Source organism: Delphinus delphis, chromosome 10 (genome assembly GCF_949987515.2).
Source record: "Delphinus delphis chromosome 10, mDelDel1.2, whole genome shotgun sequence".
In the NCBI taxonomy this organism is placed as follows: Eukaryota; Metazoa; Chordata; class Mammalia; order Artiodactyla; family Delphinidae; genus Delphinus; species Delphinus delphis.
Genome location: NC_082692.2, coordinates 52,054,067 through 52,081,603, shown reverse-complemented (window position 1 = coordinate 52,081,603; position 27,537 = coordinate 52,054,067). Strand labels below are relative to the sequence as shown.

Here is a 27,537-nt window from a genome sequence, read left to right as displayed (position 1 = left end):
TCATAATGGAACTCATGTCATTATCATAGATATTCCTGTTTTCAACCCAGTCTGTATTTTGATGGACCATTTTAATGGTTCACTGCAAAAATAGTACTGAAAAGTAAATACTCATTTAATGGCAAGTTCTTTATTGCTTAGTTAAGTCTATACTTACTGCTGTGAAATGTTGGAAATGGTTCAGAACCATTCTGACCAGTACAGTTGAAAATAGCACTGACTGCTCTGGGACACTTTCTTTTGAGTTTGGCATACCTATGTGGCCACTCTCTTCTCTGTTCCGTCTGCATCACTTGGCCTCAGCTTGGTACCAGAAGGTTGATAAACACCATTGCAGAGGTGGGTACTGCAATTTTCTGACAGCGTTTAGATATAAAGATAGTTATTCAGAAGATCCAGGACATATAGAATTTTTTAAGTGCTTAACATGAAAATGAAAATAACTTTTAAATTCTCAGAGAACTCATGAGTCTTCAGAAATAAGTCCTTAGATCCAAGAAACTCATCTTTATTAAGTACCAATAACACAATATTGCCAATAACAAAATAAGTCCATGAAATAGTAACATGTAGTATTTAAATAAATTCACAATATAAAAGAAACTCACCAAAACATTGACTAGCTAGCCTAGTTTTAAACTTTTAAAATTTGTGCCAAGTTTAAATCACATGATTTCTTGCTATTAATATTTTTTAAGTCTACATTTTATTTTTGTCTATTCTGCATTCTCTCTGCCCTTGTTTTTGCCCAACTCACTATCCCCAATCCTCACTCCTCTCCTTTGCGCATATTTCTTACGGCTTCATGGTTTTGGTGAGGCTACAGTCACAGTTCCCTGCCCAGGTCAGTTTTTATGTATTATCCTTCCTCCATGAGTGGCCCTTAGGTATGCACATAACCCCAGCTGGGTCAACTAAGAGTCTTTACCTGAGAGTCTTCAGACTGAAAACTGACAGAGAGTCTTTTGTTCCTTGTAGATTAAATGAGGATGGCACAAGAGTTGAGCCTCCTGAAAAATACCCATAGAGGAAGCCATTTGTAATAGGATAAAATGAGACTTAACAAGAGGAGCAGAGATACCAAGGGAGAGAGAATCCTGGAGGTGAAGTCTGCATCTTCACCTGTATAATTACCTAGTTATTTTCCAGCAAATTACCCTTTTGGTTGAAGCTCGTTCCAGTTGGGTTTTCTCTTGGCACACTAGAAAGCATTCTTTAATAATCCATATTATAATTTTAAAGATTTGTCCTTTTTTACAGGTGAAGATGGAGCTGGAAAAACAAGCTTAATAAGAAAAATTCAGGGAATAGAGGAGTACAAGAAAGGAAGAGGATTGGAATATTTGTACTTAAATGTTCATGATGAAGACAGGGATGGTGAGTGTCGTTTATTTGTAATGTAAGTTTACTGAAGTCTTTCCAAGTTGCACTGCTGTCCATATTAATATTAGTCTTTGACTTTTCTTAGTGTGTCATTTTTTACTAGGAGACCTACTGTGTCATGCCAGTCAGTAAATAGTTATGTTAGGGCATACTTTTATTGGTTTGAGATTGGGATTCATATAGTGGTATTTTTAAACGTCTTAAGGTATTGGTGTGCAGACTTTAGCTTTCTTGCTAACCTTGAAGAATCTCAAATTTTCAGTTCATTTTCCCTCCGATAGTGAAATAGTAGTATCCTATGATTGTTTTGCCCTCTTTTTACCATCGTCTCATTTTTCGACATGAAAGTGTCATTTACTCCCCAGCTTTTCTTATCTGATCAGCCATTTTTTTCTTCTATAGATCACTTGCCTTCTCATTTTCGTATATAATATCTTGAATATGCATGGCTCTATCTGCTGATGGTAAGAATAGAAACATGTTATTCAGTCTGTGGTTTGGGATTGAGAAATATGAAGTAGAGGATGCTGATTTTCTGTGTTGGCAGTTAAATCATTTTCTTGAGTATTCATTAGGACTTTACTGAATTGGTAGATGTAACCCAAGTAGGTGAACCTTGCCAAAGGAGACATCTCCTGTGGAGATGCCTTAAAATACCAAGTAGTATTGTTAGTTGGATGATGAAATGACTTTATCCTGTTGCCTTGGTAACTTTCTTTTGTCTGTTGTAGATCAAACAAGATGTAATGTATGGATCTTGGATGGAGACCCGTATCACAAAGGCCTCCTTAAATTTTCACTGGATGCCATTTCTCTGAAGGACACTCTAGTTACGTTGGTTGTTGATATGTCAAAGCCTTGGACTGCTTTGGATTCTTTACAGAAATGGGCAAGTGTTGTTAGAGAACATATTGACAAATTGAAAATTCCTCCTGAAGAAATGAAAGAAATGGAACAAAAGTGTGAGTAGTCTAGAAAATAGATTTCAAAGACAAAATATCCTAGCTGACTATCAGAATTGTCAGGAACTTTTGACTTTGAATAAGGTTTAATGAAGGAAACTCAGTGAGAGTACTGCTTTTGAAATTCAGTTTGAATGATGTGCTGTTTTAATATAGTTTTACATTGGAAACATACACATAACGGCAGACTCTTTAGTAGAGGCGCCTTTTCTTCTTTGCCAAAAGGCCGTATGTGTTCATTTTGGAAAGCGGGTTTTCAGGATAAAAAAATCTGAATCTTTCTTCAGCTGCTCATTTTCAGTAGTCTCGTTTCTTGATAAGTAGAGCAATCTTTATTAACCTTGTCAAAATGAAGTATGTCCATAAAGATGTTGAGTAACAACATAAATATAAAGATGTTAAGCTGGTTTTATGATTTACAAAGTACATAATATATTTTGTACGTGCCCATGTAAGTTGGAAATTTTCATGGAAATTATGAAAATGATACGGGTCATTTCTAACAAGTTGTAAGCCACTTGTCACAGTTCTTAATTTCACTGAGAGCTCTTCATATGTCAGTGTTGCACTTTGCTTAAGAAAATATACAGATGGTATGCTGCTGTTCTTTGCTATTGTTAGCTGATAACTTTTAGGGGAAATTTGACAGCTTACTGGAATTTATATGCACGGAAACAGTAAAAACTTAAGAGAATGTATGTCCTAAATTATTGAAAAGGATGTCTAACTGCTTTTAATCTATACCTTTTTTTCCTTGTTGGCCATTACCTCTGGGGCTTTTCTCCCCCCTCTCAAAATTTATTCTATAGCAGTCAGTGGTTTTCAGTGTGTGGTCCTAAGACCAGCAGCATCAGTATCAGTACAGTTGAGAGCTTGTGAGAAATACACATTCTCAGGCCCTTTCCCAGACTGCTGAATCAGAAACTGCTGAAATCTGGTGCATGCTGTAACTTGAGAACCAATTAGATTTCAGCCTCTGATTTGAAGGGTAATAGCTACCAGAGCTGCTAAAGGTATACGCATGCCCCTCTGTTCCTGGTGGAATCATGCTCAACTGTTCAAGATTCCCTCCTCCTGACCCCATGTAAGTTCAGGACAGTTTTCCTTCTTTGTGGCTCTGTATAATATTCCCCCATATACTGTTTTAATCCTGTGCTGTGGATAATTTGTTTCCAAATTGGTTGTTTTGCCTTTAAACATGAAAATCAGTTGTATGGAAATCGCTGTGTGTGTGTATCTGTCACTGGTCCTTTAAGAATTCCTTGAAGAGTAATTACTAAATCAAAGTATACATTGTTAACGCTCTTGGTGTATTCACATTAACTTTTTTTTATTCAAACAGAAAATCACAAAAATTATAATCATCCTCATCAGTTCACTCAGTCCCATGTAATTAATTTTTTTTCATCTTGATCTTTTGTTAGCACTTTTATGAATCCATCAGTTTTCCATTAGAGTTCTGAAAATGCTCATTCATTCAGTTCAGCAGTATAGTCAGTTACCAGAAACCTGTATTGTCAGAGTCTTTTCCATGAATTCCTTGAAGATGAAACCCTTTTATAAGAACATTTTTGCAAAAGCATCAGAGTACACCCGGAACGCTCCGTAAATGACAAAAGACTTAAAAATGACCACGGTTAAAGATTTGATGAGGGCTTCCCTGGTGGCGTAGTGGTTGAGAGTCCGCCTGCCGATGCAGGGGATGTGGGTTCGTGCCCCGGTCCGGGAAGATCCCACATGCCACAGAGCGGCTGGGCCCGTGAGCCATGGCCGCTAAGCCTGTGCATCCGGAGCCTGTGCTCCGCAACGGGAGAGGCCACAGCAGTGAGAGGCCCGCGTACTGCCAAAAAAAAAAAAGAGGAGCAGTCATGAGGCTGACAATCCCCTAGACAACAAAACTCTGAAAGAGGCAGGCATCCTTGAGGCCCCAGCTCCTACTGGAGGATCCTTAAAAAGAAAAAAAAGAAAAAAAAAGATTTGATGAAAGTTCATAATAATGCAATTGACAAGGAAATTCAGTTATTTCTGAGATATACATTTTAAATAACTAGAATTATGACTTATAACATTATACCAGAACATATAAGATTTTTAGAAATTTCATGTAGTGTCTGAAACATTTATATTAACATATTTCCATACAAATAACCCAAAGAAAGTTTAGTGTTAGTTTTTTTATTTGTTTTTGGTTTTTTATACTGCAGGTTCTTATTAGTCATCAATTTTATACACATCAGTGTATACATGTCAATCCCAATCGCCCAATTCAGCACACCACCATCCCCACCCACCATGGTTTTACCCCCTCGGTGTCCATACGTTTGTTCTCTACATCTGTGTCTCAACTTCTGCCCTGCAAACCAGTTCATCTGTACCGTCTTTCTAGGTTCCACATACATGCGTTAATATACAATATTTGTTTTTACCTTTCTGACTTACTTCACTCTGTATGACAGTCTCTAGATCCATCCACGTCTCAACAAATGACTCAATTTCGTTCTTTTTATGGCTGAGTAATATTCCATTGTATATATGTACCATTGTATATATGTAATATTCCATTGTATCATCTTCTTTATCCATTTGGTATTTAGGTTGCTTCCATGACCTGGCTGTTGTAAATAGTGCTGCAATGAACATTGGGGTGCATGTGTCTTTTTGAATTATGGTTTTCTCTGGGTATATGCCCAGTAGTGGGATTGCTGGATCATATGGTAATTCTATTTTTAGTTTTTTTTTTTTTTTTGGCGGTACACGGGCCTCTCACTGTTGTGGCCTCTCCCGTTGCGGAGCACAGGCTCTGGATACGCAGGCTCAGCGGCCATGGCTCACGGGCCCAGCTGTTCGTGGCCTGTGGGATCTTCCCGGACCGGGGCATGAACCCGTGTCCCCTGCATCGGCAGGCGAACTCTCAACCACTGCGCCACCAGGGAAGCCTTATTTTTAGTTTTTTAAGGAACCTCCATACTGTTCTCCATAGTGGCTGTATCAATTACATTCCCACCAACAGTGCAAGAGGGTTCCCTTTTCTCCACACCCTCTCCAGCATTTGTTGTTTGTAGATTTTCTGATGATGCCCATTCTAACTGGTGTGAGGTGATACCTCATTGTAGTTTTGATTTGCATTTCTCTAATTATTAGTGATGTTGAGCAGCTTTTCATGTGTTTCTTGGCCATCTTTATGTCTTCTTAGGAGAAATGTCTATTTAGGTCTTCTGCCCATTTTTGGATTGGGTTGTTTGTTTCTTTAATATTGAGCTGCATGAGCTGTTTATATATTTTGGAGATTAATCCTTTGTCCGTGGATTCGTTGCGAATATTTTCTCCCATTCTGAGGGTTCTCTTTTCATCTTGTTTATGGTTTCCTTTGCTGTGCAAAAGCTTTGAAGTTTCATTAGGTCCCATTTGTTTATTTTTGTTTTTATTTCCATAACTCTAGGAGGTGGATCAAAAAAGATCTTGCTGTGATTTTTGTCAAAGAGTGTTCTTCCTATGTTTTCCTCTAAGAGTTTTATAGTGTCCGGTCTTACATTTAGGTCTCAAATCCATCTCTTGAGTTTATTTTTGTGTGTGGTGTTAGGGAGTGTTCTAATTTCATTCTTTTACATGTAGCTGTCCAGTTTTCCCAGCACCACTTATTGAAGAGACTGTCTTTTCTCCATTGAATATCTTTGCCTTCTTTGTCATAGATTAGTTGACCATAGGTGCGTGGGTTAATCTCTGGACTTTCTATCTTGTTCCATTGATCTGTGTTTCTGTTTTTGTGCCAGTACCATATTGTCTTGATTACTGTAGCTTTGTAGTATAGTCTGAAGTCAGGGAGTCTGATTCCTCCAGCTCTGTTTTTTTCCCTCAAGACTGCTTTGGCTATTCGGGGTCTTTTGTGTCTCCATACAAATTTTGTTTTTGTTTTTGTTTTTGTTTTTTTTTTTTGCGGTACGCGGGCCTCTCACCGCCGTGGCCTCTCCCGTTGCGGAGCACAGGCTCTGGACACCCAGGCCCAGCGGCCATGGCTCACGGGCCTAGCCGCTTCACGGCATGCGGGATCCTCCCGGACCGGGGCACGAACCCACGTCCCCCGCATCGGCAGGCGGACTCTCAACCACTGCGCCACCAGGGAAGCCCTCCATACAAATTTTAAGATGATTTGTTCTAGTTCTGTAAAATATGCCATTGTTAATTTGATAGGGATTGCATTGACTCTGTAGATTGCTTTGGGTAGTATAGTCATTTTCACAATATTGATTCTTCCAATCCAAGAACATGGTATATCTCTCCAACTGTTGGTATCATCATTACTTTCTTTCATGAGTGTCTTATAGTTTTCTGCATACAGGTCTTTTGCTCCCCTAGGTAGGTTTATTGCTAGGTATTTTATTCTTTTTGTTGCAGTGGTAAATGGGAGTGTTCCCATAATTTCTCTTTCAAATTTTTCATCATTAGTGTATAGGAACACAAGAGATTTCTGTTCATTAATTTTGTATTCTGCATCTTTACCAAATTCATTGATTACCTCTAGTAGTTTTCTGGTGGCATTTTTAGGATTCTCTATGTGTAGTATCATGTCATCTACAAACAGTGACAGTTTTCCTTCTTCCTTTCCAATTTATATTCCTTTTATTTCGTTTTCTTCTCTGATTGCCATGGCTAGGACTTCCAAAACTATGTTGAATAATAGTGGTGAGAGTGGACATCCTTGTCTCATTCCTGATATTAGAGGAAATGCTTTCAGTTTTTCACTATTGAGAATGATGTTGGCTGTGGCTTTGTTGTATATGGCCTTTATTGTGTTGAGGTAGGTTCCCTCTATGCCCACTTCCTCCAGAGTTTTTATCATAAATGGGTGTTGAATTTTTTCAAAAGCTTTTCTGCATCTGTTGAGATGATCATATGGTTTTTATTCTTCAGTTTGTTAATATGGTGTATCACATTGATTGATTTGCATATATTGAAGAATCCTTGCATCCCTGGGATAAATCCCACTTGATCATGGTGTATGATCCTTTTAATGTGTTGTTGGATTCTGTTTGCTAGTATTTTGTGAAGGATTTTTGCCTCTATATTCATCAGTGATATTGGTCTGTAATTTTCTTTTTTTGTAGTATGTTTGTCTGGTTTTGGTATCAGGGTGATTGTGGCCTCAAAGAATGAGTTTGGGAGTGTTCCTTCCTCTGCAATTTTTGGAAGAGTTTGAGAAGGACGGGTGTTAGCTCTTCTCTAAATGTTTGATAGAATTCACCTGTGAAGCCATCTGGTCCTGGACTTTTATTTTTTGGAAGATTTTTAATCCCAGTTTCAATTTCATTCCTTGTGATTGGTCTGTCATATTTTCTGTTTCTTCCTGGTTCAGTCTTGGAAGGTTATACCTTTCTAAGAATTTGTCCATTTCTTCCAGGTTGTCCATTTTATTGGCATAGAGTTGCTTTTAGTAGTCTCTTAGGATGCTTTTTAGTTCTGCGGTGTCTGTTGTAACTTCTCCTTTTTCATTTCTAATTTTATTGATTTGAGTCCTCTCCCTCTTTTTCTTGATGAGTCTGGCTAATTGTTTATCAATTTTGTTTATCTTCTCAAAGAACCAGCTTTTAGTTTTGTTGATCTTTGCTATTGTTTTCTTTGTTTCTATTTCATTTATTTCTGCTCTGATCTTTATGATTTCTTTCCTTCTGCCAACTTTGGATTTTGTTTATTCTTCTTTCTCTAGTTCCTTTAGGTGTAAGGTTAGATTGTTTATTTGAGATTTTTCTTGTTTCTTGAGGTAAGCTTGTATAGCTATAAACTTCCCTGTTAGAACTGCTTTTGCTGCATCCCATAGGTTTTGGATCATCGTGTTTTCATTGTCATTTGTCTCTAGGTATTTTTTGATTTCCTGTTTGATTTCTTCAGTGATCTCTTGGTTATTTAGTAACGTATTGTTTAGCCTCCATGTGTTTGTGTTGTTTACGTTTTTTTCCTTGTAATTCATTTCTCATCTCATAGTGTTGTGGTCAGAAAAGATGCTTGATATGATTTCAATTCTCTTAAATTTACTGAGGCTTGATTTGTGACCCAAGATGTGATCTATCCTGGAGAATGTTCCGTGCGCACTTGAGAAGAAAGTGTAATCTGCTGTTTTCGGATGGAATGTCCTATAAATGTCAATTAAATCTATCTGGTCTCTTGTGTCATTTAAAGCTTGTGTTTCCTTATTTATTTTCATTTTGGATGATCTGGTGTAAGTGAGGTGTTAAAGTCCCCCACTATTATTGTGCTACTGTCTATTTCCTCTTTTATAGCTGTTAGCAGTTGCCTTATGTATTGAGGTGTTCCTATGTTGGGTGCATATATATTTATAATTGTTATATCTTCTTCTTGGATTGATCCCTTGATCATTATGCAGTGTCCTTCCTTGTCTCTTGTAACATTCTTTATTTTAAAGTCTATTATATCTGATATGAGTGTTGCTAGTCCAGCTTTCTTTTGATTTCCATTTGCATGGAATATCTTTTGCCATCCCGTCACTTTCAGTCTGTATGTGTCCCTAGGTCTGAAGTGGGTCTCTTGTAGACAGCATATAGATGGCTCTTGTTTTTGTATCCATTCAGCGAGCCTGTGTCTTTTGGTTGGGGCATTTAATCCATTCACGTTTAACATAGTTATCGATATGTATGTTCCTATGACCATTTTCTTAATTGTTTTGGGTTTGTTTTTGTAGATCCTTTTCTTCTCTTGTGTTTCCCACTTAGAGAAGTTCTTTTAGCATTTTTTGTAGAGCTGGTTTGGTGGTGCTGAATTCTCTTAGCTTTTGGTTGTCTGTAAAGCTTTTGATTTCTCCATCAAATCTGAATGAGATCTTTGCCAGGTAGAGTAATCTTGGTTGTAGGTTCTTGCCTTTCATCACTTTAAGTATATAATGCCACTCCCTTCTGGCTTGTAGAGTTTCTGCTGAGAAATCAGCTGTTAACCTTATGGGAGTTCCCTTGTATGTTATTTTTCATTTTTCCCTTGCTGCTTTCAATAATTTTCTTTGTCTTTAATTTTTGCCAATTTGATTACTATGTGTCTCGGCATTTTTCTCCTTGAGTTTATCCTGTATGGGACTTGCTGTGCTTCCTGGACTTGGGTGGCTATTTCTTTTCCCATGTTAGGGAAGTTGTTGACTATAATCTCTTCAGATATTTTCTCTGCTCCTTTCTGTCTCTCTTCTCCTTCTGGGAACCCTATAATGCGAATGTTGTTGCGTTTAATGTTGTCCCAGAGGTCTCTTAGGCTGTCTTCATTTATTTTCATTCTTTTTCTTTATTCTGTTCCGCAGCAGTGAATTCCACTATTCTGTCTTCCAGGTCACTTATCTGTTCTTCTGCCTCAGTTATCCTGCTGTTGGTTCCTTCTAGTGTAGTTTTCATTTCAGTTATTGTATTGTTAATCTCTGTTTGTTCCTTAATTCTTCTAGATCTTTATTAAACATTTCTTGCATCTTCTCGATCTTTGCCTCCATTCTTTTTCCAAGTTCCTGGATCATCTTCACTATCATTATTCTGAATTCTTTTTCTGGAAGGTTGCCTATCTCCACTTCATTTAGTTGTTTTTCTGGGGTTTTATCTTGTTCCTTCATCTGGTACATAGCCCTCTGCCTTTTCATCTTGTCTATCTTTCTGTGAATGTGGTTTTTGTTCCACAGGCTGAAGGATTGTAGTTCTTCTTACTTCTGCTGTCTGCCCTCTGGTGGATGAGGCTATCTAAGAGGCTTGATGGGAGGGACTGGTGGTGGGTAGAGCTGACTCTTGCTCTGGTGGGCAGAGCTCAGTAAAACTTTAATCCACTTGAGTGTTGATAGGTCGGGCTGGGTTCCCTCCCTGTTGGTTGTTTGGCCCGAGGCAACCAAACACTGGAGCCTACCTGGGCTCTTTGGTGGGGCTAATGCCAGACTCTGGAAGGGCTCACGCCAAGGAGTACTTCCCAGAACTTCTGCTGCCAGTGTCCTTGTCCCCACAGTGAGCCACAGCCACCCTCTGCCTCTGCAGGAGACCCTCCAACACTAGCAGGTAGGTCTGGTTCAGTCTCCCCTGGGGTCACTGCTCCTTCCCCTGGGTCCTGATGCACACACTACTTTGTGTGTGCCCTCCAAGAGTGGAGTCTCTGTTTCCCCCAGTCCTTCGAAGTCCTGCCATCAATTCCCACTAGGCTTCAAAGTCTGATTCTCTAGGAATTCCTCCTCCCATTGCCGGGCCGCCAGGTTGGGAAGCCTGATGTGGGGCTCAGAACCTTCACTCCAGTGGGTGGACTTCTGTGGTATAAGTGTTCTCCAGTCTGTGAGTCACCCACCCAGCAGTTATGGGGTTTGATTTTACTGTGATTGGGCCCCTCCTACCATCTCATTGTGGCTTCTTCTTTGTCTTTGGATGTGGGGTATCTTTTTTGGTGAGTTCCAGTGCCTTCCTGTCGATGATTGTACAGCAGCTAGTCGTGATTCTGGTGTTCTTGCAAGAGGGAGTGAGAGCACGTCCTTCTACTCTGCCATCTTGGTTCCTCTCCCACATTAACTTTTTTTAAGTGAAGGTTTTGACAATTTTGCAAACGATTTCTAAAAACTTACTAGTATTGATAATATCTCCCTAGTTTTTATGGGGGTTATAGGGTAAACATGGCTCAAGATTGCACCTAGGTAAAGAGGAGGAGACCTGAATAAAGGGTTTTGAGAAAGGAAGTTAATATTAGAAAGCCATCTGGAACTCTCTTTTAGATTGTGGAAACCTTCCCCCCCCACGTATTTATTTTTTCTTCTATCCTTTCAGTGCTCTTTGTGAATTAGAGAGGGTAGAGGAACAGAGCTCAGTTGTGACTTGCCCACAGTAATTTGCACAGATTGAACCAGGCCTGCATTGAACCCCACTCTTTGGAGCCACTCAGTGTTTTATTCTGCCTCCTGATAATTAATGTGGGTCCAGAGTTTCTGTACTGTCTTTGAATTGGATTTCTCAAAACCTTTTTGTTTCTTACACAAGACTAAGTGTGAACTCTAGTAACATATGTATTTAGACGGCAGAAAAGCTACCTGCCGAAATGAAAAGCCATTTCTAAACTATGTATTAAATTATTTACTTTGATTTTCAGTGATTAGAGACTTTCAAGAATATGTAGAGCCAGGAGAAGATTTCCCAGCTTCTCCTCAGAGAAGAACTACCGCATCACAGGAAGACAAAGACGACAGTGTGGTTTTACCTCTGGGTGCAGATACACTTACACAGAACTTGGGCATTCCAGTACTAGTAGTTTGCACAAAGGTTAGTTTGCTTCCTACAGATTCTACTACTGATACTAACCAAGGATGAACAACTGTTTTATTTTCTAGGCTCCTTTTGGAGTTGACACATTAGTTTTCCTAGGTAACTTTTCTTAATAAGAAGATATAATAGTTTAAAATATTGAATGATATTCACATGTTTGTTTTGTGAACTTAATCATAGTTTTCTTTGAAAGAAAATGTTACTTCAGATATTCTAAAATTTGTGATCAAATTTCATTTTCCTAATTCCAGTTAGACTTCAAATTGTATAGTCAGTTTAGTAGAGATAGTTACAGGTAAGATGAAAACTATCAACTTCATAAAATAAAATATTTTTCCACAGTAAGTTTTATATACTAATATCTTGATATTAGAAAATGTACTTAAAATAGACTTAATTTTAAAGATGTATCAATACTCATTATGTAAAGTTGATATGCAGTTATCAAAGGCCTTTATTTAAGAGATTCTGGTAGGATTACTATTATAAAAATTCTGTTAATTTAGTTCTGTCACTGTATACACTTTATAATACAATCAAATTTCCTTTAAAAAATAATTTAAAGTTCACCTTCTTCCTATTTGGTCCTAAGTAGTATGTCTTTACTGTGTAAGCCATGGAATAGTTAAGATAATTACAGAACATATAAACGCTTTTGAGATCTAAAATTATTATGCTTTTTGTAATGTAAAATTTTCACAACTGAGTGAAGGAGGGTGTGGAATTTGTTCACCTTTGGAATAAAAATATAAAAAGTTTTAAATATAGCTTAAGTTTTACTTTAAACACTACAAAAATTATCAATAACAAAGGAATGTGGGGGGAGCATTTAAAATAATTAAGTCAAAGTCTATTGTCTGCTTTTCAAATGGTGATTCAGGTGTAGTTAATTGTTACTTATATCTTTTGCATAAAATTGTGCTTAAACTCTTACAATAGAATCCTTTTGTCTGTGGTTTGTTTGGGTTTTATTTTGTTTGGCAAAGAGCTGTTTATTGGCAGATATTTTCCTGTTTTTACACCACAACTTGCCTTATAAAAAGCCCTTTATTTTTCAAAGAAAAAATGTCAAGCTTTCAGGGGACCTGAATCAGTATCAGATGAGTCATAGATTCTTAAAATTTTCAAGCCAAAAGAGATCATCTACAGTATTTCACAGAATCAAAGACACTGTCAGTTCTGCTTCAGTTTAAGAGCTTTTAAAGTGTGTGGGGGGATGGGGGAATGTGTGTCTCAGGGTAGATGAAGAATGGTAGTTCAACTCAGTTTAAAGACGCTTGAAATTGAGACAGAGAGACTAGGTTTCTTGCCAGATCCTCATATTTCAGTTAAAAATGTTTTAAAAAGTTTACTAAACTATCATGCTTCACCAAAAATGTCATAAGTCAACAATATAATAATATAAGTATCTTTAATACTTTGAAATAATTACTCAGTGTTCTATAACATAGACAGTATGCTATATCATGTTTATTTAAGGAGACTGTCCTATGTTATATATATGCATAACAAAAAATTACATATCAAAAAAAATGACATCAAATTTGCCCCCAAACTAATATTAGGTATGATGGACATTGTTTATTTTTAAATTTCATAACCTTCAATTCACAAAAGTTTTGATGAAGTTATTTGGATATCATGATGTTTGAACATGCCTTAATTTTTTTCTAACATTTTTTTTGTAGCAAGCAGAATTCAGAATTGTTTCATTGATTGTACAGGTGACATTTCAGAAATAGCCTGTAATTCCCCTTTTTTGCTGTTGGTGAAATTGAAGTGAGAGTGAATAAAAGCACCAGAAAAGAAATAAAGGTCAATTAAGAGCTATCAAATAAGCAGAGGAACAAAGGGGAAATAGTGAGAGGTGCAGACTCCCTGGATATACAGAGTGTTTTATAGAACTAGAATAGATTTTAGATCTTAAAAACTTTGTTCTAGGACATAAGTCGTTGAGTTAGCAAGTATGACCGCCCATTATAAGCTTGTCCTGTTATTCTTCATTCCTTTATGTACTAAAACTTTCTCTTTGGTGTTCTCATCTCATTCAATATATCATAGAAATCAGAGCTTTTTAAAGAAATAAAAGTATTCATTAGTCTTACGACTCCAACTAAAAGTCTCTAGACATATAGGAGTAATTAATATTCTAGGTTCTACTGATGAGTCACTGTATCAGAGTGGTAGTTTTGTGATATTCCCTCACCCAACATTGAACTGTTTAAATCATTATATTATTATTTAAAGTTAATATTGTTTTTTAAATTATTTTAACCCATTAGTGTGATGCCATTAGTGTGTTGGAGAAAGAACATGACTACAGAGATGAGCATTTCGATTTTATTCAGTCTCATATCCGGAAGTTTTGTTTACAGTGTATCCTTTTAATACATTGATTGGTGCAGTGTTCCTTAGCTGTTTGCTTGTTTGTTTGTTTAAGTAAAGGAATAAATCGATGACTTCAGAAATTCCATAAACTTTTTTCCTCCTGCCTCTGGTTGGAAATTTCAATTCCCAAATCATTTATATCTAGGTATTTTGAGATATAAAAGCAAGTATTGAAATATGTAACTTTGATTTGCTGTTTTTAAACTACTGTGATTAAGAAAAATAATGATCAGACTTATGTAGAAAATTCTAATGAGTTGGCATTGAAAACATTCTCGCAGAAAACTGGTATTCATTTCTTGGGGGTGGGTGGTAGGGAAAGATCAATATTTGGGTTTGTGTGTTCTTGTTTTTAATGATATAAAAGCAAGTATTGAAATATGTAACTTTGATTTGCTGTTTTTAAACTACTGTGATTAAGAAAAATAATGATCAGACTTATGTAGAAAATTCTAATGAGTTGGCATTGAAAACATTCTCGCAGAAAACTGGTATTCATTTCTTGGGGGTGGGTGGTAGGGAAAGATCAATATTTGGGTTTGTGTGTTCTTGTTTTTAATTTGTTTACTGTTATCTCCACTATAGTCTAATGCAATGGTTTTTAAATCTGGCGGTGCCCATCTAAGACTTACTGAATTGGAACATTCCAAGGGGAGGCTGGAGAATCTATGCTGAATTTTAAAAAAGCTTTCTGGGTAATTCTGATGATCACAAGGTTAAAAAACCTAGCATAAGGAATCTTGTGTAGTCTAGGTTGCAAGGATTATATGAGCCAGTGAATAACATTTACAACTAAACAAAGGATAAAATGAGTGAATGCTTTTAAGAGAATTTCGTGTTGAAAACTTCAGACAGCTTGAGAGCACCAAAGAGAGGTGTTCTCACTTGCCCCCTTGGATCAGATGTTTTGCAGTTGCATTCACCAATCAAAGCTTTTGGGTCTGAAAAGTGAAGAAATGATAGATAGTAGGAGTAGACAGGAATAAGTAATGTACACATGTTTATAGTATCTGTAGTTTTTCATCGTCATTAATGGACGTTTAATTTAAGGACCACTTGGCAAGAGCCTCGTTGAATAATGAATAAGATCACTTGACACTGGGAGTTTCCCTTTTCCCTTTTTCCTTCAGTACTTTGTCCTCCATGGCACTTTCTCTTCTCATGTCACATAATGATTAGTTGGATTGAATTAAAGGGCATTTGTCTGCAAAAGAAAACAAAAAGAAATAATTGAAGTAGGTGTTGATAGCCCTTTTTGTTATCTTTGCAGATTAGAAAATTTGAGAACAAACAGTCTCTTTAAACATTTATTTAAAGCTACACTTGGAAATGTACATATAGAGATGTAATCAGGAAGGAGACTGTCCACTACAATAATTACAGACCTTTAGTAGAGCTGGTTGATTTTAAAAGAATACAAAACAAGAAATCACTTCAAGATAGTGAGAGGGGGGCTGCCCTGGTGGCGCAGTGGTTAAGAATCCGCCTGCCAATGCAGGGGACATGGGTTCAAGCCCTGCCAGGAAGATCCCACATGCCGTGGAGCAACTAAGCCCATGCGCCACAACTACTGAGCCTGCACTCTAGAGCCTGTGAGCCACAACTACTGAAGCCCATGAGCATAGAGCCCATGTTCTGCAACAAGAGAGGCCACTGCAGTGAGAAGCCTGTGCACTGCAACGAAGAGTAGCCCCCAGCTCACCACAACTAGAGAAAGCCTGTATGCAACAACAAAGACCCAACACAGCCAAAAATAAATAAATAAGTTAAAAAAAAAAAAAGATAGTGAGAGGGTTGTGTGTGTGTGTGTGTGTCAGTGAGGACTACAATTCAAAATCATCTGTATTTTAAAAATTAAAAAATTTTAATTGCATTGTAAAATTTCCAGCTGTGTAAATCTTCCAAATTATAAATTGGCTCTTGTGAGAAAGATCATTCATGAAAAGTTCACACAATTAAGCATTTACTTAAGATTATGATGTTTGTTTTTACCAAATTACGACAAGTAGTATTTAGCCAATACCATTTTAAGGTTCATAAGCCTTGGTTTGTGTCCTAGAAAATACGAGTATCCTAATTCAGAAGTTAGACTAGTCTCATCATTTCCTCTTGGCCTGAGTCACCATCTCTCTTGAGACCCAATGGCTAGTGCTAGCATTTTGGTCATGAAGTCTACTTTTGCCTTGGATTGTTCCTGAAAGCTTCCTGATGGTTCTTGATGGTTCATCTTCTCTGTTCAGTGGATCTCCTGAGCTTTCTCCCCAAAGTCCTAATTCCTGGACTAGTAAAAACTATAAGAGACACTAGTGCAAACCACTTTTGTTGAAAAGGCAAAACAGTTTTTGATAAATAATATCCCTCCTTCATGAAGTTTAGGAAGGTTAAAGACAAAAATACATTGCCTCTTCATATGCTTTAAATGTAGAGGTAGTAGTGGTGTCAGTTATTAAATTTACCTTTACTTTCTTGGCTAATGAGATTTTTGCCCTCCTAAGTTAAATCAATTATGTAGAGATAGTTTTATTTGCATCTTAGCCTGTATATAAGTATTTTATAGTTTTGAAAGCCTTGATTACCATGTAATTATACCTTTGGAAATTATTTTTGAAACCAATATGTATAAATGCTAAGCTGAGAACACAAAATTTTATGGTACCTGTTGATGGAGTTTGTCCAAAAATTTCTTTAACGGTGTTCATTCAGATGGTGCAGCACTTATTTACACTTCAGTAAAAGAAAACAAAAATATAGATTTAGTATATAAATACATTGTTCAGAAACTCTATGGATTTCCCTATAAGATTCCTGCTATTGTTGTGGAAAAAGATGCAGTATTTATGTAAGTATACTCTTAAATGTATTGTTTTATCATGTGTTGTTGCTCCAGTTCGATGGTGTATCATCATCATCATCTCATTTTCATTTGAAGTGAGACCAGTAGACTTTTCCATGATGAGTAGGTGAGAATCTGTTCCTAGATTGTTTTATTTATAACCTGCCTTGATTTATTTATCTTTGCCTTTTAGTTTTACTGCTGGCCTGAACCCTTTTGAAAGGCTTGCTATTATAACTAAACTATCTATTGGGTGCATATATCAATGTATCTACTCACTAATTGGTTATGATACATAAAGGACCCAATGTATAATCTAGACATGCTTTGAAAAGTTATCTGAATAAATTGGGAGGTAAAAATAATTACCACCTTCTCCCCAAGAAACCTGTAATGACAGTTTTAAAATCAGGAAGATTGATAATAATTTTAAGTAGAAATTAGTAAACTTGAGTATTATAATAAAACTGATTAATTTTCCATAATTTGTCAAATTTAACTTCATAAAAATATTCCCCTTAATATGATCATGGATTGAATGAAAGAATGACTATATAAACGCTTGAGAATTTGTCATGTGCATTTCTTTCTAGTCCAGCAGGGTGGGATAATGATAAGAAGATAGGAATATTACATGAAAATTTTCAAATGTTAAAAGCAGAAGATAATTTTGAAGACATCATAACTAAACCACCTGTCCGAAAGGTAACAGTTTTAGTATGTAGTCTTAATATTTAGGCTTTTAAACTGAGAGGGAAGTCCATAATTTTAAGATTGTAGGTAGAAAGGTAAGGGGGTCCTTTTCTATCAAGTTGTGTACTTTACAACCTAGAGCTCAACCAAAAGCCGAGAATACCTTGTTAGAATAATTGTATTGGCTTCTGTCTGTCTAGGCAGATCTTGCATCTTCATGGTCATTAGTTATTCATACTAGCCCACAGCTGTCCAGGGGTGCCAGGTTCCTAGATTTAATTTTAGTCTTTACTGTTACATGTCATTCTTATAACTATTAAATCTCGTTTCAGGAGGTATTCTTCTTTTATATATCTTGATTTTGCTAAGCAGTATATGGTGATTTATGGTTAGATAGTATAGATGCTTATGAAAAGTTGTATAAAAATGAGCGTTTGCATGTAGTACTTCTCACTGGCTAATTTGAACGTGTTTCAGGAAAAAGTAATTTTGATTTAACATATAATAAAGTTCTTAATTAAGAACTCAAATATTTACATTAAGTAGTTAGAAATAAGAACAGTAATGTCAAATGAAAAATCAGTTGGTGTGTTACTTGGTTTGGATGTCTGTTAAAAGAAATGCACACATCAAAAAAAAAAACCCAATTTTTCCCATTCTCTCTTTTACCAGCAAAATTGTGCTCTAAGTTGTCTTTTATTCATTTTGCAAATATTTATTGAGCCGCTGTTTAGGCACTAGGTGCTGAATAGGAGGGTGATGCAGTAGTGAATCAGTATATATGCCACCTCTCAAGTGGTGATCAGTGCTATGGAAATGAAGCCGAGTGAGGGAAGGGTGAATGAGAGGACCGAGGTGGGGAGGGCTGCAGTTTTAGAAATGATGAGGGCATGTCTCTGATGAGAGGGGAGAATGTTGAAGGCACAGGGAGCAGGAAGTGCACATGCCCTGAGGCAGGAGTGTGTGAGGGGGCCAGAGAGGCTGGAAAAGAGCCCCAGAGGGCCAGAGTGGTAGGAGAGAAAGGCCTCATCATTAGGCCGCAGTCAGGACTTTGGATTTCATGCTGAGTGGGATGGAAAGTGATGGGGGTGGGGGGGCGAGTTTGAGCACAGGAGTGATATAATCTGACCTAACCTTTCAAAGGATCGCTCTGGCTACTGGGTGGAAAATAGACTATGGCGTGCCTTGTACAGAAATAGGAGGAGCAGGAGACATTTGCAACTCCTTTTTTTTTCTTATTATTCAGCCGGTAGAAGAGGCATTATGTTTTTATTTCAGGGAAACCAGGGACAAGTTGATTTTCACTCAGCTGGGATATTATTGGCCCTTTTAAAACACCTAACTGTTGCTTAGCAGATTTTATAAGCATGACTGATACGCCTGTGGCTCTCAGGTTGTGCTGTCTAATACAGTAGCTACTAGTCACATACAGCTTTTAAATATAAATTAAGTAAAACTAAATAAAATTAAAAATTCAGTTTCTCAGTTACAGTAGCCACATTTCAGCTGCTCAGTAGCTACAGGCTAACGTATTGCACAGCACAGATATAGGATATTTATATTATTGCAGATAGGTATCGGACAACTCTGCTGTAGGGCCTTGGGGAGGGCAGCTCACCCATGTAAATATGGTTTAGGTAATGTTCATATTCTTGGTGTTTTTTAAAAAAATTATTCTAATCTAGAGAGTAAGTTGTGAATGACATTAACATAATATATTGAGACTTGCTCATTTATGCGTTGCTCATTTCAGTTTGTGCATGAGAAGGAAATTGTGGCAGAAGATGACCAAGTGTTTCTTATGAAGCTACAGGTATGAAATTACATCAGAAACAGACTTAGTATGATTAATGGTTAAACTATTCTTGTACATATTTTCTTTAAAAATACAGCAATACATGCCTGAATATCTAACCTAGAGTTTTTGTGTGTTTTTCAGTCCCTTTTAGCAAAGCAACCACCAACTGCAGCTGGAAGGCCTGTGGTCAGTATTACAGATTTTGACAAAATTACTAAAATGCAGTGCATATTGTTTTAGTTCTTTTTTTCTTAATTATATACCTGTCTCAAATGGGTATGCTTTGATATAAGCTTGAATTAAGGATTCTCCTGGAATTTGTGAGATTTTAAAAGATAAAACTTCACTCCCTTTAGAATATTGAAATCATAAATATCTATTTTGCAACATTTGTCCCACATGAGTTACTGTGCCAAACCGTTTATATGTGCTATTTTATAAATCCTCACAACAGCCAGATGAGGCAGGTCCCCCATTTTGCTGGTGGGGAAATGGAGACTTTGGAGGACATCATGGCTTGCCTGAGGTTTTACAGCTGGTGGGATGGGATGCAAGTCCAGATTGGAGTCCAGATCTGACTCCCAAGCTTATACTCATAACCACACCTCATATTCAATATGTTCTTCTTTTTCCGTTGAAGGGAAAGTTAGTATTCTAAAATGCAGTGGGTCTCTGGTATTCTAATAATGAAGGCACAATTGCTAAACACTTCTGCCCAGGGCTTGCAGCGTAAAGGGACCAGTAGAAGATATGGGGGACAGTTGCAAAGTAGTTTCTTTTTGTGATAATTTCTGTGAAGTTGAAAGTTCCAGGGTTCTGTAATTATGGCTTTCCTATTTTTACTTAGGATGCCTCGCCAAGAGTCCCAGGAGGCTCCCCTCGAACACCAAATAGATCTGTGTCGTCCAATGTTGCCAGTGTGTCACCCATCCCTGCTGGGTCAAAAAAAATTGATCCAAACATGAAAGGTACATTTCTCTCTTTCTTAGAGAAAGCAACACAATACATTTAACAATAGAAATCTACCTAGAGTCATTCCACATTTTGCTTTAGCTATTTTCATTTTTATTCAATAGCTTCTAATCTTTGTGTCTGTCAATACAATCTCATAGTCAGTCAGACTGTGAACCATTTTATGGTGTAGTCTTAACATATCAGCTCTGTGCTGTGAGCTTTATGAAAGCTTTGTGTTATATTTAATCATTCTGCTATGGTAGGTCATTGAAGAAATTCATGTTTTTCCTATAATGGGTTATCTGCAGTTAACATAAAGGAAAAAACTATATGCATTATAGTTATTTCTATAGGAATAATTGCCATAAGTGGGATTAGTAGGTGAGAGTTTGTACCTTTTTATGCCTTTTGGTGATGTTTCTCAAATGGATTTTTCAATTTACATGTCATCAACATTGAGTGTTGCAGTTTGCCCACAATCTAATCAGCATTCTCTAAGTACTAACTAATAAGAGCTTTCCCCCCTAGTATTTCCTTTCTGTTTGTATTTTTCTTCTGTGAATTGTTTATTGCTATCCTTTGCCCATTAATATCTTAGAACTCCTACTGGTTTTCATATAGCATTGGGTAACTTTTTGTAATACTTGAAGGAAATATTTCTCAACAGTTATATTTTTGAAGAACGCCTTTCAAAAGAGAGATATATTTGCATCTAACAATCTGTTTTAAATGCCTTTTGCCTTTTAAAAATAACTCTCTAATTTTTTAATAATTATCTTACGCTCTTAACACTCATATTTTGTTTTATATATGAGTAGATTAGAGAAGTTACCCAGCCTCAAAAGATTAAACTTGAATTTGGAACATTTTCTGTGTATAATTCTACAATAATAATTTATAGAAAAGTTGAATGCTTTGAGTACAAGTTTTTTATCTTAACCTTTTTTTTTTGTAGCTGGAGCTACAAGTGAAGGTGTCCTGGCAAATTTCTTCAATAGTTTGCTGAGTAAAAAGACTGGTTCCCCAGGAGGCCCTGGTGTTGGTGGTGGTAGCCCTGGAGGTGGGGCTGGAGGTGGAAGCAGTGGTTTGCCACCATCTGCCAAAAAGTCAGGTATAGTTACCTGGAGCTTTTTTTTTTTAAAACAGTTTTATTGAGATATAATTTACATACCATGAACTTTGCTCATTTAAAGTGTACAATTCAAAGTTTTAGTATATTTACAGACATACGTAAACCATTACCATAATCTAATTTTAGAACATTTTCTTCTCACTAAAAAGAAACATCCAACCTATTAGCAGTTATCCTTGCCTAACGTCCAGCCTATTAGCAGTTATTCTTCCCTCCCCTGAAGTCCTCCTAGGCAACAAACAATGTTTTCTGTCTCTTTGTATTTGCCTATCTGGAGAGTTCATATAAATGGAGTCATATAGTATATGCCTTCTTTAAAATAATGTTTCCGAGGTTCATCCATGTTGTAGCATATGTATCAATATTTTGTTTTTTTTTACTGCTGAAAAAATTCCATTGTATAGATATGCATACATACTTTATTTATCCATTTATCAGTTGATGGACATATGTTTTCATTTCTCCTGGGTATATATCTAGGAGTGGAATTGCTGGGTCATGTGGTAACTCTACGTTTAAATTTTTAAAGAAACGCCAAAGTGTTTTCCAAAATGCTATACCATTCTACATTCCCACCAGCAGTTTATGAGGGCCCCAGTTTTTCTCCATCCCTTCCAACAGTTGTTATTGTTCATCTTTGTGTTTTAGTTGTTTTGTTTTTTTGGTTTTGCTTAACCAAGTCAAAAATGTCTCTCTATTTGTGTGTGTGTGTGTGTGTGTGTGTGTGTGTGTGTGTTTTAATTGAAATATAATTGATTTATAATATATTAGTTTCAGGTGTACAACACAGTGATTTGATATTTTTATACATTATAAAATGATCACCACTTGTCCATCTTTTTGGTTAGAGCCATCATTTTGGCTGTGAAGTTGTATCTCATTGTGGTTTTGATTTGCATTTCCCTGATAGTTAATTATGTTGAGAATCTTTTCATGTGTTTAATAACCATTTGTATATCTTCTTTGGTGAAATGTCTATTCAAATCCTTTGCCCATTTTAAAATCGGGTTATTTCTCTTATTGTTGAGTTCTAAGTGTTTTTTATATATTCTCTTTACTAGACCCTTATCAGATATAGAATTTGCAAATGTTTTCTCCCCATGTTGGTTATCCCTTCACTTTCTTGAGTGTCCTATGAAGCACAAAAGTTTTGAATTTTGATGAAGTCTTTTCCTTTTGTTGTTTTTATAATTGCTCCTCAAGCAGACTTTTTAACCCATTCTCCTTTTTTAATCACACCTTCTTGCCACCTTTTTCACAAGTACCTGCAGCTACCATTTTTGAACATTTTACAGGTTTCTGGGTATAAATTGAATTATTTTCTGGCTTCTCACACTCTCAGTATTGAAGATTACCTTTCTCAGTACTGCTGATTTAATTACCACTCACTCATCTTTCCAAATTCTGAAATTTTGTTGCTATTTTTCTCTTTTACTGTTCTTATTCTATGCCTTTAAAAAAGTATACCTTTATGAGATTAAATGGTAGGTGCTAGTTTTACTTCTATTTGATAACAGACCCCACAATTTAAAATGAGGGAATTTAGGGGCTTCCCTGGCAGTCCAGTGGTTAAGACTGTGCTTCCACTGCAGGGGGTGCAGGTTCGCTCCCTAGTCAGGGAACTAAGATCCTGCATGTTGCGTGGTGAGGCCAAAAAAGAAAAAAAAAAAAGGGAATTTATTTTTAAATTAAGGATGTTTATATAACTGTGTTTTAGATAAAGTTAATGAAACTGTTGGCAATTGTTAAATGAAGACACATTGGTGTTAAGGATATTTTGACTTATGTCTAAATCTTGGTTTCTTTTCCTTTAAATAGGCCAGAAGCCTGTCCTATCAGATGTTCACGCGGAACTAGACAGAATTGCACGAAAACCAGTTACAGCTTCTCCTGCAACACCCGCATCTCCTACGGAAGGAGAAGCTTCTTGAAGATACCAAATAAAGCCATTTATTCAGTTTTCTGGGATAATGTAAACTTGCCTCTGCCTTCTCCTTCAAAAGTGGAATTAGGGAGCTGGAGTGCTTTTTCAGATGGACTAATAAATTCATGTCTTTTTTGTGTATGTGGTTGCCCATTTTATAAAAGGGAAGTATACAGAAGAAAAATTATCCTACACTATGTAGGATTGCTATTTGCATTGCCACTTTGCGTAAGGAAGTAATTTTGGATTTTGAAAAACTCAAATTTATAGATCTGAAATACAGCCATGTGATCATATTCTAAAGGCTACTTAAAACATATAGGAGGGTTTGAGAAGGGCAGAAAATAATATGCTTTGGGCATTCGACTTACTTGGAAGGAAGTCCAAGCTTACTTTAGTTAAGACTATTAAAAAATCATTAAAAAAAATTATGTGTTAGTTTTGCTGGAAAAGAAGATCAGTTGTCAGATTTTCCACACCAACGTAAATATACCACCACACATGGAATATGCTGAGAAAATGATCAGATAGCATTTCATACACTAGTCATTGTCTCAATCCATGATCCTGTAAGTTGTCATCAAAATATGATTTAGAAATATTGGTCAAGATTTGTTTCTTTAACTGAGAAGAAAAGAAAGCACACTGCCTAAATGTGTAAAAGAAAAATGCAGAGGTTGTTAAAATGTAAAGAGGTAACAGTCTTTGGATTTGTCTATATATATATATATCTACATATATATATATATCTATATCTATATATCTATATATATTGATATATATATATATGGCTCTGCCTTAATATACCCCTTTTTTGTTTGTGACTTTCAACTATAATCAGTTAATAAAGTATTTATTCTCTGCATTCAGGTTCAAATAACTTGTTGCATTCTCTTATATTTAAATTTGTATTTATCATATAATGAATAAGATTTGTTAGTATTTTAAAGTGTTTTGACTTAATAGGATTATTAAGCTTTCTGATCTTCTTTCTAAGAGATGAGTACATGAGATTCACTGCCTTGTCAAAGGAATTTACCTTGATCAGTACATCTTCCCCATAAACATGTCTTGAACTACAGAATCTTACATCAGCATTCCTAGTAGTAAAAATAGAGCCTTATATCATTATTTAATGGACACAAGCTGTTTTAAAAGTTTGGCAAGTGCACTGAAACATAGCTACTCCCTTACAGGTGAGATCACCTGGTAATAGTTCCACCTTTTCAATACTCAGATTTTAGTCCTTGTTTTGGAACCTTCATGAGAACAGTTTGATTTTCCTACTGAAGTTCAACTAAAGAACACATGTACATTTGACCTATTGTGTAATTTCAGATAATTGGGGGACAATGGTTACTACCATTTGCATTGATCTTTGTTATAACTTTAAAATATATATTCCAAAGATTTTTTTTTCAACAAAATATTTGAGGACAGTACCTCTACTATCAAACATAATTCTTTCATTAGAACTTTAAAATCTGTTTGGTTTTATAATAGTATTTGGCTCCTAATGGTTGAATGTAAATACTAAAAATATATGAGAGGGTTATAATTTGTTTCAGTGTGGGAAAAACTTAGGATGTTTGTGGGCATGGAAAAATTAATTTGCAAAAACATTTTGTTTAATAAAATATGAGATGAAAAATGCCATTGATAAAATCTTCAGTCCGGAAGGGGTTCTGCAGTCCTGGTGTTGTAAAGACCAGTTTTTCTAAACTAGTAGTACTTGATGAAGTAAGTGAAACTAATGAAGAGCATTGCAGACTGTGCATTATGGTATACTTTGGTATGTCTCCTGTGTTTGCATGTCTAGACCAACTCATGTTTTTTTCTGTGTGACATTGGAGATGTACTAGAAAATCCTCAGAATTACATTGTTACCTGAAGTAATTGTAATTGTTCACTTTATATGGGATTCAGTTTTAACTAATCAAAAATCTTGTGTTTACTGCGTTTAAACCTATTTTTGTCCCTATTTTTTTTTTTTTTTTTTTTGCGGTATGAGGGCCTCTCACTGTTGTGGCCTCTCCCGTTGCAGAGCACAGGCTCTGAACGCACAGGCTGAGCGGCCATGGCTCACAGGCCTAGGCGCTCCGCGGCATGTGGGATCTTCCCGGACCGGGGCACGAACCCGTGTCCCCTGCATCAGCAGGCGGACTCTCAACCACTGTGCCACCAGGGAAGCCCTGTCCCTATTTTTGCAAGGAAATTTGTTTTTAAACTACTTAATCTTTTTTGTTTGTTTTTTTTAGCACTTTTTATTGAAGTATACAGTACAGAAAAGTGTACAAGTTACAGGTGTATGGTTTGAAATATCACAAAGTGACCACATATAACCAGCATCAGGATCAAGAAAGACGGTGTTATTTGCACCCCAGGCGCTTCCCTTGTGCCCCTTGTCAGTCCTCCCACCCACCAAGTAACTACTGCCCTTTTTTCCAAAGCTGTAGATAAGTTTTACTTATTTTTAAGCTTTATATAAATGGAATCTTAACATTTATATTCTTTTGTGTCAGGCTTCTTAGTATTCTGTGGTTCCTCCATTTTGTTGCCTATAGCAGTAGTTACCCATTCTCATTGCACCATAGTATTTCATTGTGCAAATACACTGTAATTTTTGCAGTTTGCTATTGATGGGTGTATATTAGTTTCCTATTGCTGCTGTAACAATTTACCAAATTTTAGTGGCTTAATACAGTTTTATTATCATACCATTCTCGAGGTCAGAAATCCAAAATCAGCTGTACTAGGTTAAATTAAACTGTCAGCAGGGCTGGTTTCTTTTGGAGGCTCCAGGGAGCATCTGTTTCCTTCCTTTCCAGCTTCTAGGGGCTGCCTGAATTCCTTGGTTCCTGGCCCCCTCTCCATCTTCAAAGCCAACAGCATAGCATCTTCTACTCTCTGCTTCCATCACATTGCTTCTCACTCTGACCCTGCTGCTTCCCGCGTATCAGGATCCATGGGATTAAACTTTGGCCCACGTAAGTAATCCAGTATAAGCTCCCTCAGCACGTCACTCGTCTTGCTTGCATGGTTTCTGTAAAGAAATTGGATGTTATTCTTAACCTTTGCTCCTCCATAGGTGTTTTTTCCCTTTGGCTTCTTTTAAGATTTTTTAAGTCTTTGATTTTATGCAGTTTGAATATGATATGCCTAGGTGTAGTTTTTTTGGGGAGGTGGTTATCCTTCTTAGTGTTCTCTGAACTTCCTGGATCTGTGGTTTAGTATCTGACATTAACTTGGGGGAAATTCTCGGTCATTATTGCTTCACATACTTTTTCTGTCATTTTCTGTCTTCTCTCAGGCATTTTTATGTATATGTTACAGCTTTTGTAGTTGTCTCACAGTTGTTGGGTATTCTGTTCCCTCTTTTTCTTCCCCAGTCTTTTTTCTCTTTGCTTCTTAGTTTTGGAAGTTTCTGTTGACAGGTCCTCCAGCCTCAGAGATGCTTTCCTTAGCCATGTCTAATCAACTAATGAGCCCATGGAAAGCATGCATCATTTGTTAGGTTTTTTTTTAATCTCTACCTTTAAAAAAGAATTATTTCGGGTTTCCCTGGTGGCGCAGTGGTGGAGAGTCCGCCTGCCGATGCAGGGGACATGGGTTCGTGCCCCGGGCTGGGAGGATCCCACATGCCGCGGAGCGGCTGGGCCCGTGAGCCATGGCCGCTGAGCCTGTGCGTCCGGAGCCTGTGCTCCGCAACGGGAGAGGCCACAACAGTGAGAGGCCCGCGTACCGCAAAAAAAAAGAATTATTTCTTAGAATTTCCATCTCTCTGCTTACATTAGCCATCTGTTTTGGTGTGTCTACTTTTTCTGTTAAAGCCCTTAACATATTAATCAGAGTTGTTTTAAATTCATGGTCTGATAATTCCAACATCTCTGCCGTGTCTGAATCTGATGCTTGCTCTGTCTCTTCAAACTGTGTTTTTTTGCCTTTTACTTATGCCTTGTAACTTTCTGTTGATAGCTGGACATGATGTACTAGGTAAAAGGAACTCCAGTGAATAGACCTTTTAGCACTGTGGTGGTGAGGTGTTGGGGAGGGGAGGCATTCTGTAGTCCTATAATTAGGTCTCAGTGAACCTGTGTCCCTGGGCTGTGAACTTCATAAGTGCTTCTCCATCCCCCCTGCCCCCTTACACACCATAGGTGAGACAGGATGGCTAGAGGGAGCTGGAGCTGGGTATTTCCCTTCTACC

General features: G+C 36.9%; 1 protein-coding gene across 1 annotated transcript in view; it reads left to right on the top strand.

Annotated features, from left to right (window-relative positions):
- The window catches only part of DYNC1LI1 (dynein cytoplasmic 1 light intermediate chain 1), a 45,567-nt gene extending 22,096 nt beyond the window's left edge, over window positions 1-23,471 (top strand). The window contains exons 3-13 of the mRNA XM_060022097.1: window positions 1,261-1,377; window positions 2,115-2,345; window positions 11,436-11,605; window positions 13,891-13,984; window positions 16,700-16,835; window positions 17,423-17,534; window positions 19,276-19,335; window positions 19,462-19,506; window positions 20,168-20,288; window positions 21,230-21,385; window positions 23,225-23,471. Coding sequence (XP_059878080.1) covers window positions 1,261-1,377; window positions 2,115-2,345; window positions 11,436-11,605; window positions 13,891-13,984; window positions 16,700-16,835; window positions 17,423-17,534; window positions 19,276-19,335; window positions 19,462-19,506; window positions 20,168-20,288; window positions 21,230-21,385; window positions 23,225-23,337 — 1,355 coding nt within the window. The 3' untranslated portion in view covers window positions 23,338-23,471. The remainder of the gene's footprint in view (window positions 1-1,260; window positions 1,378-2,114; window positions 2,346-11,435; window positions 11,606-13,890; window positions 13,985-16,699; window positions 16,836-17,422; window positions 17,535-19,275; window positions 19,336-19,461; window positions 19,507-20,167; window positions 20,289-21,229; window positions 21,386-23,224) is intronic.
- The last annotated feature ends 4,066 nt before the right edge of the window (window positions 23,472-27,537 follow it).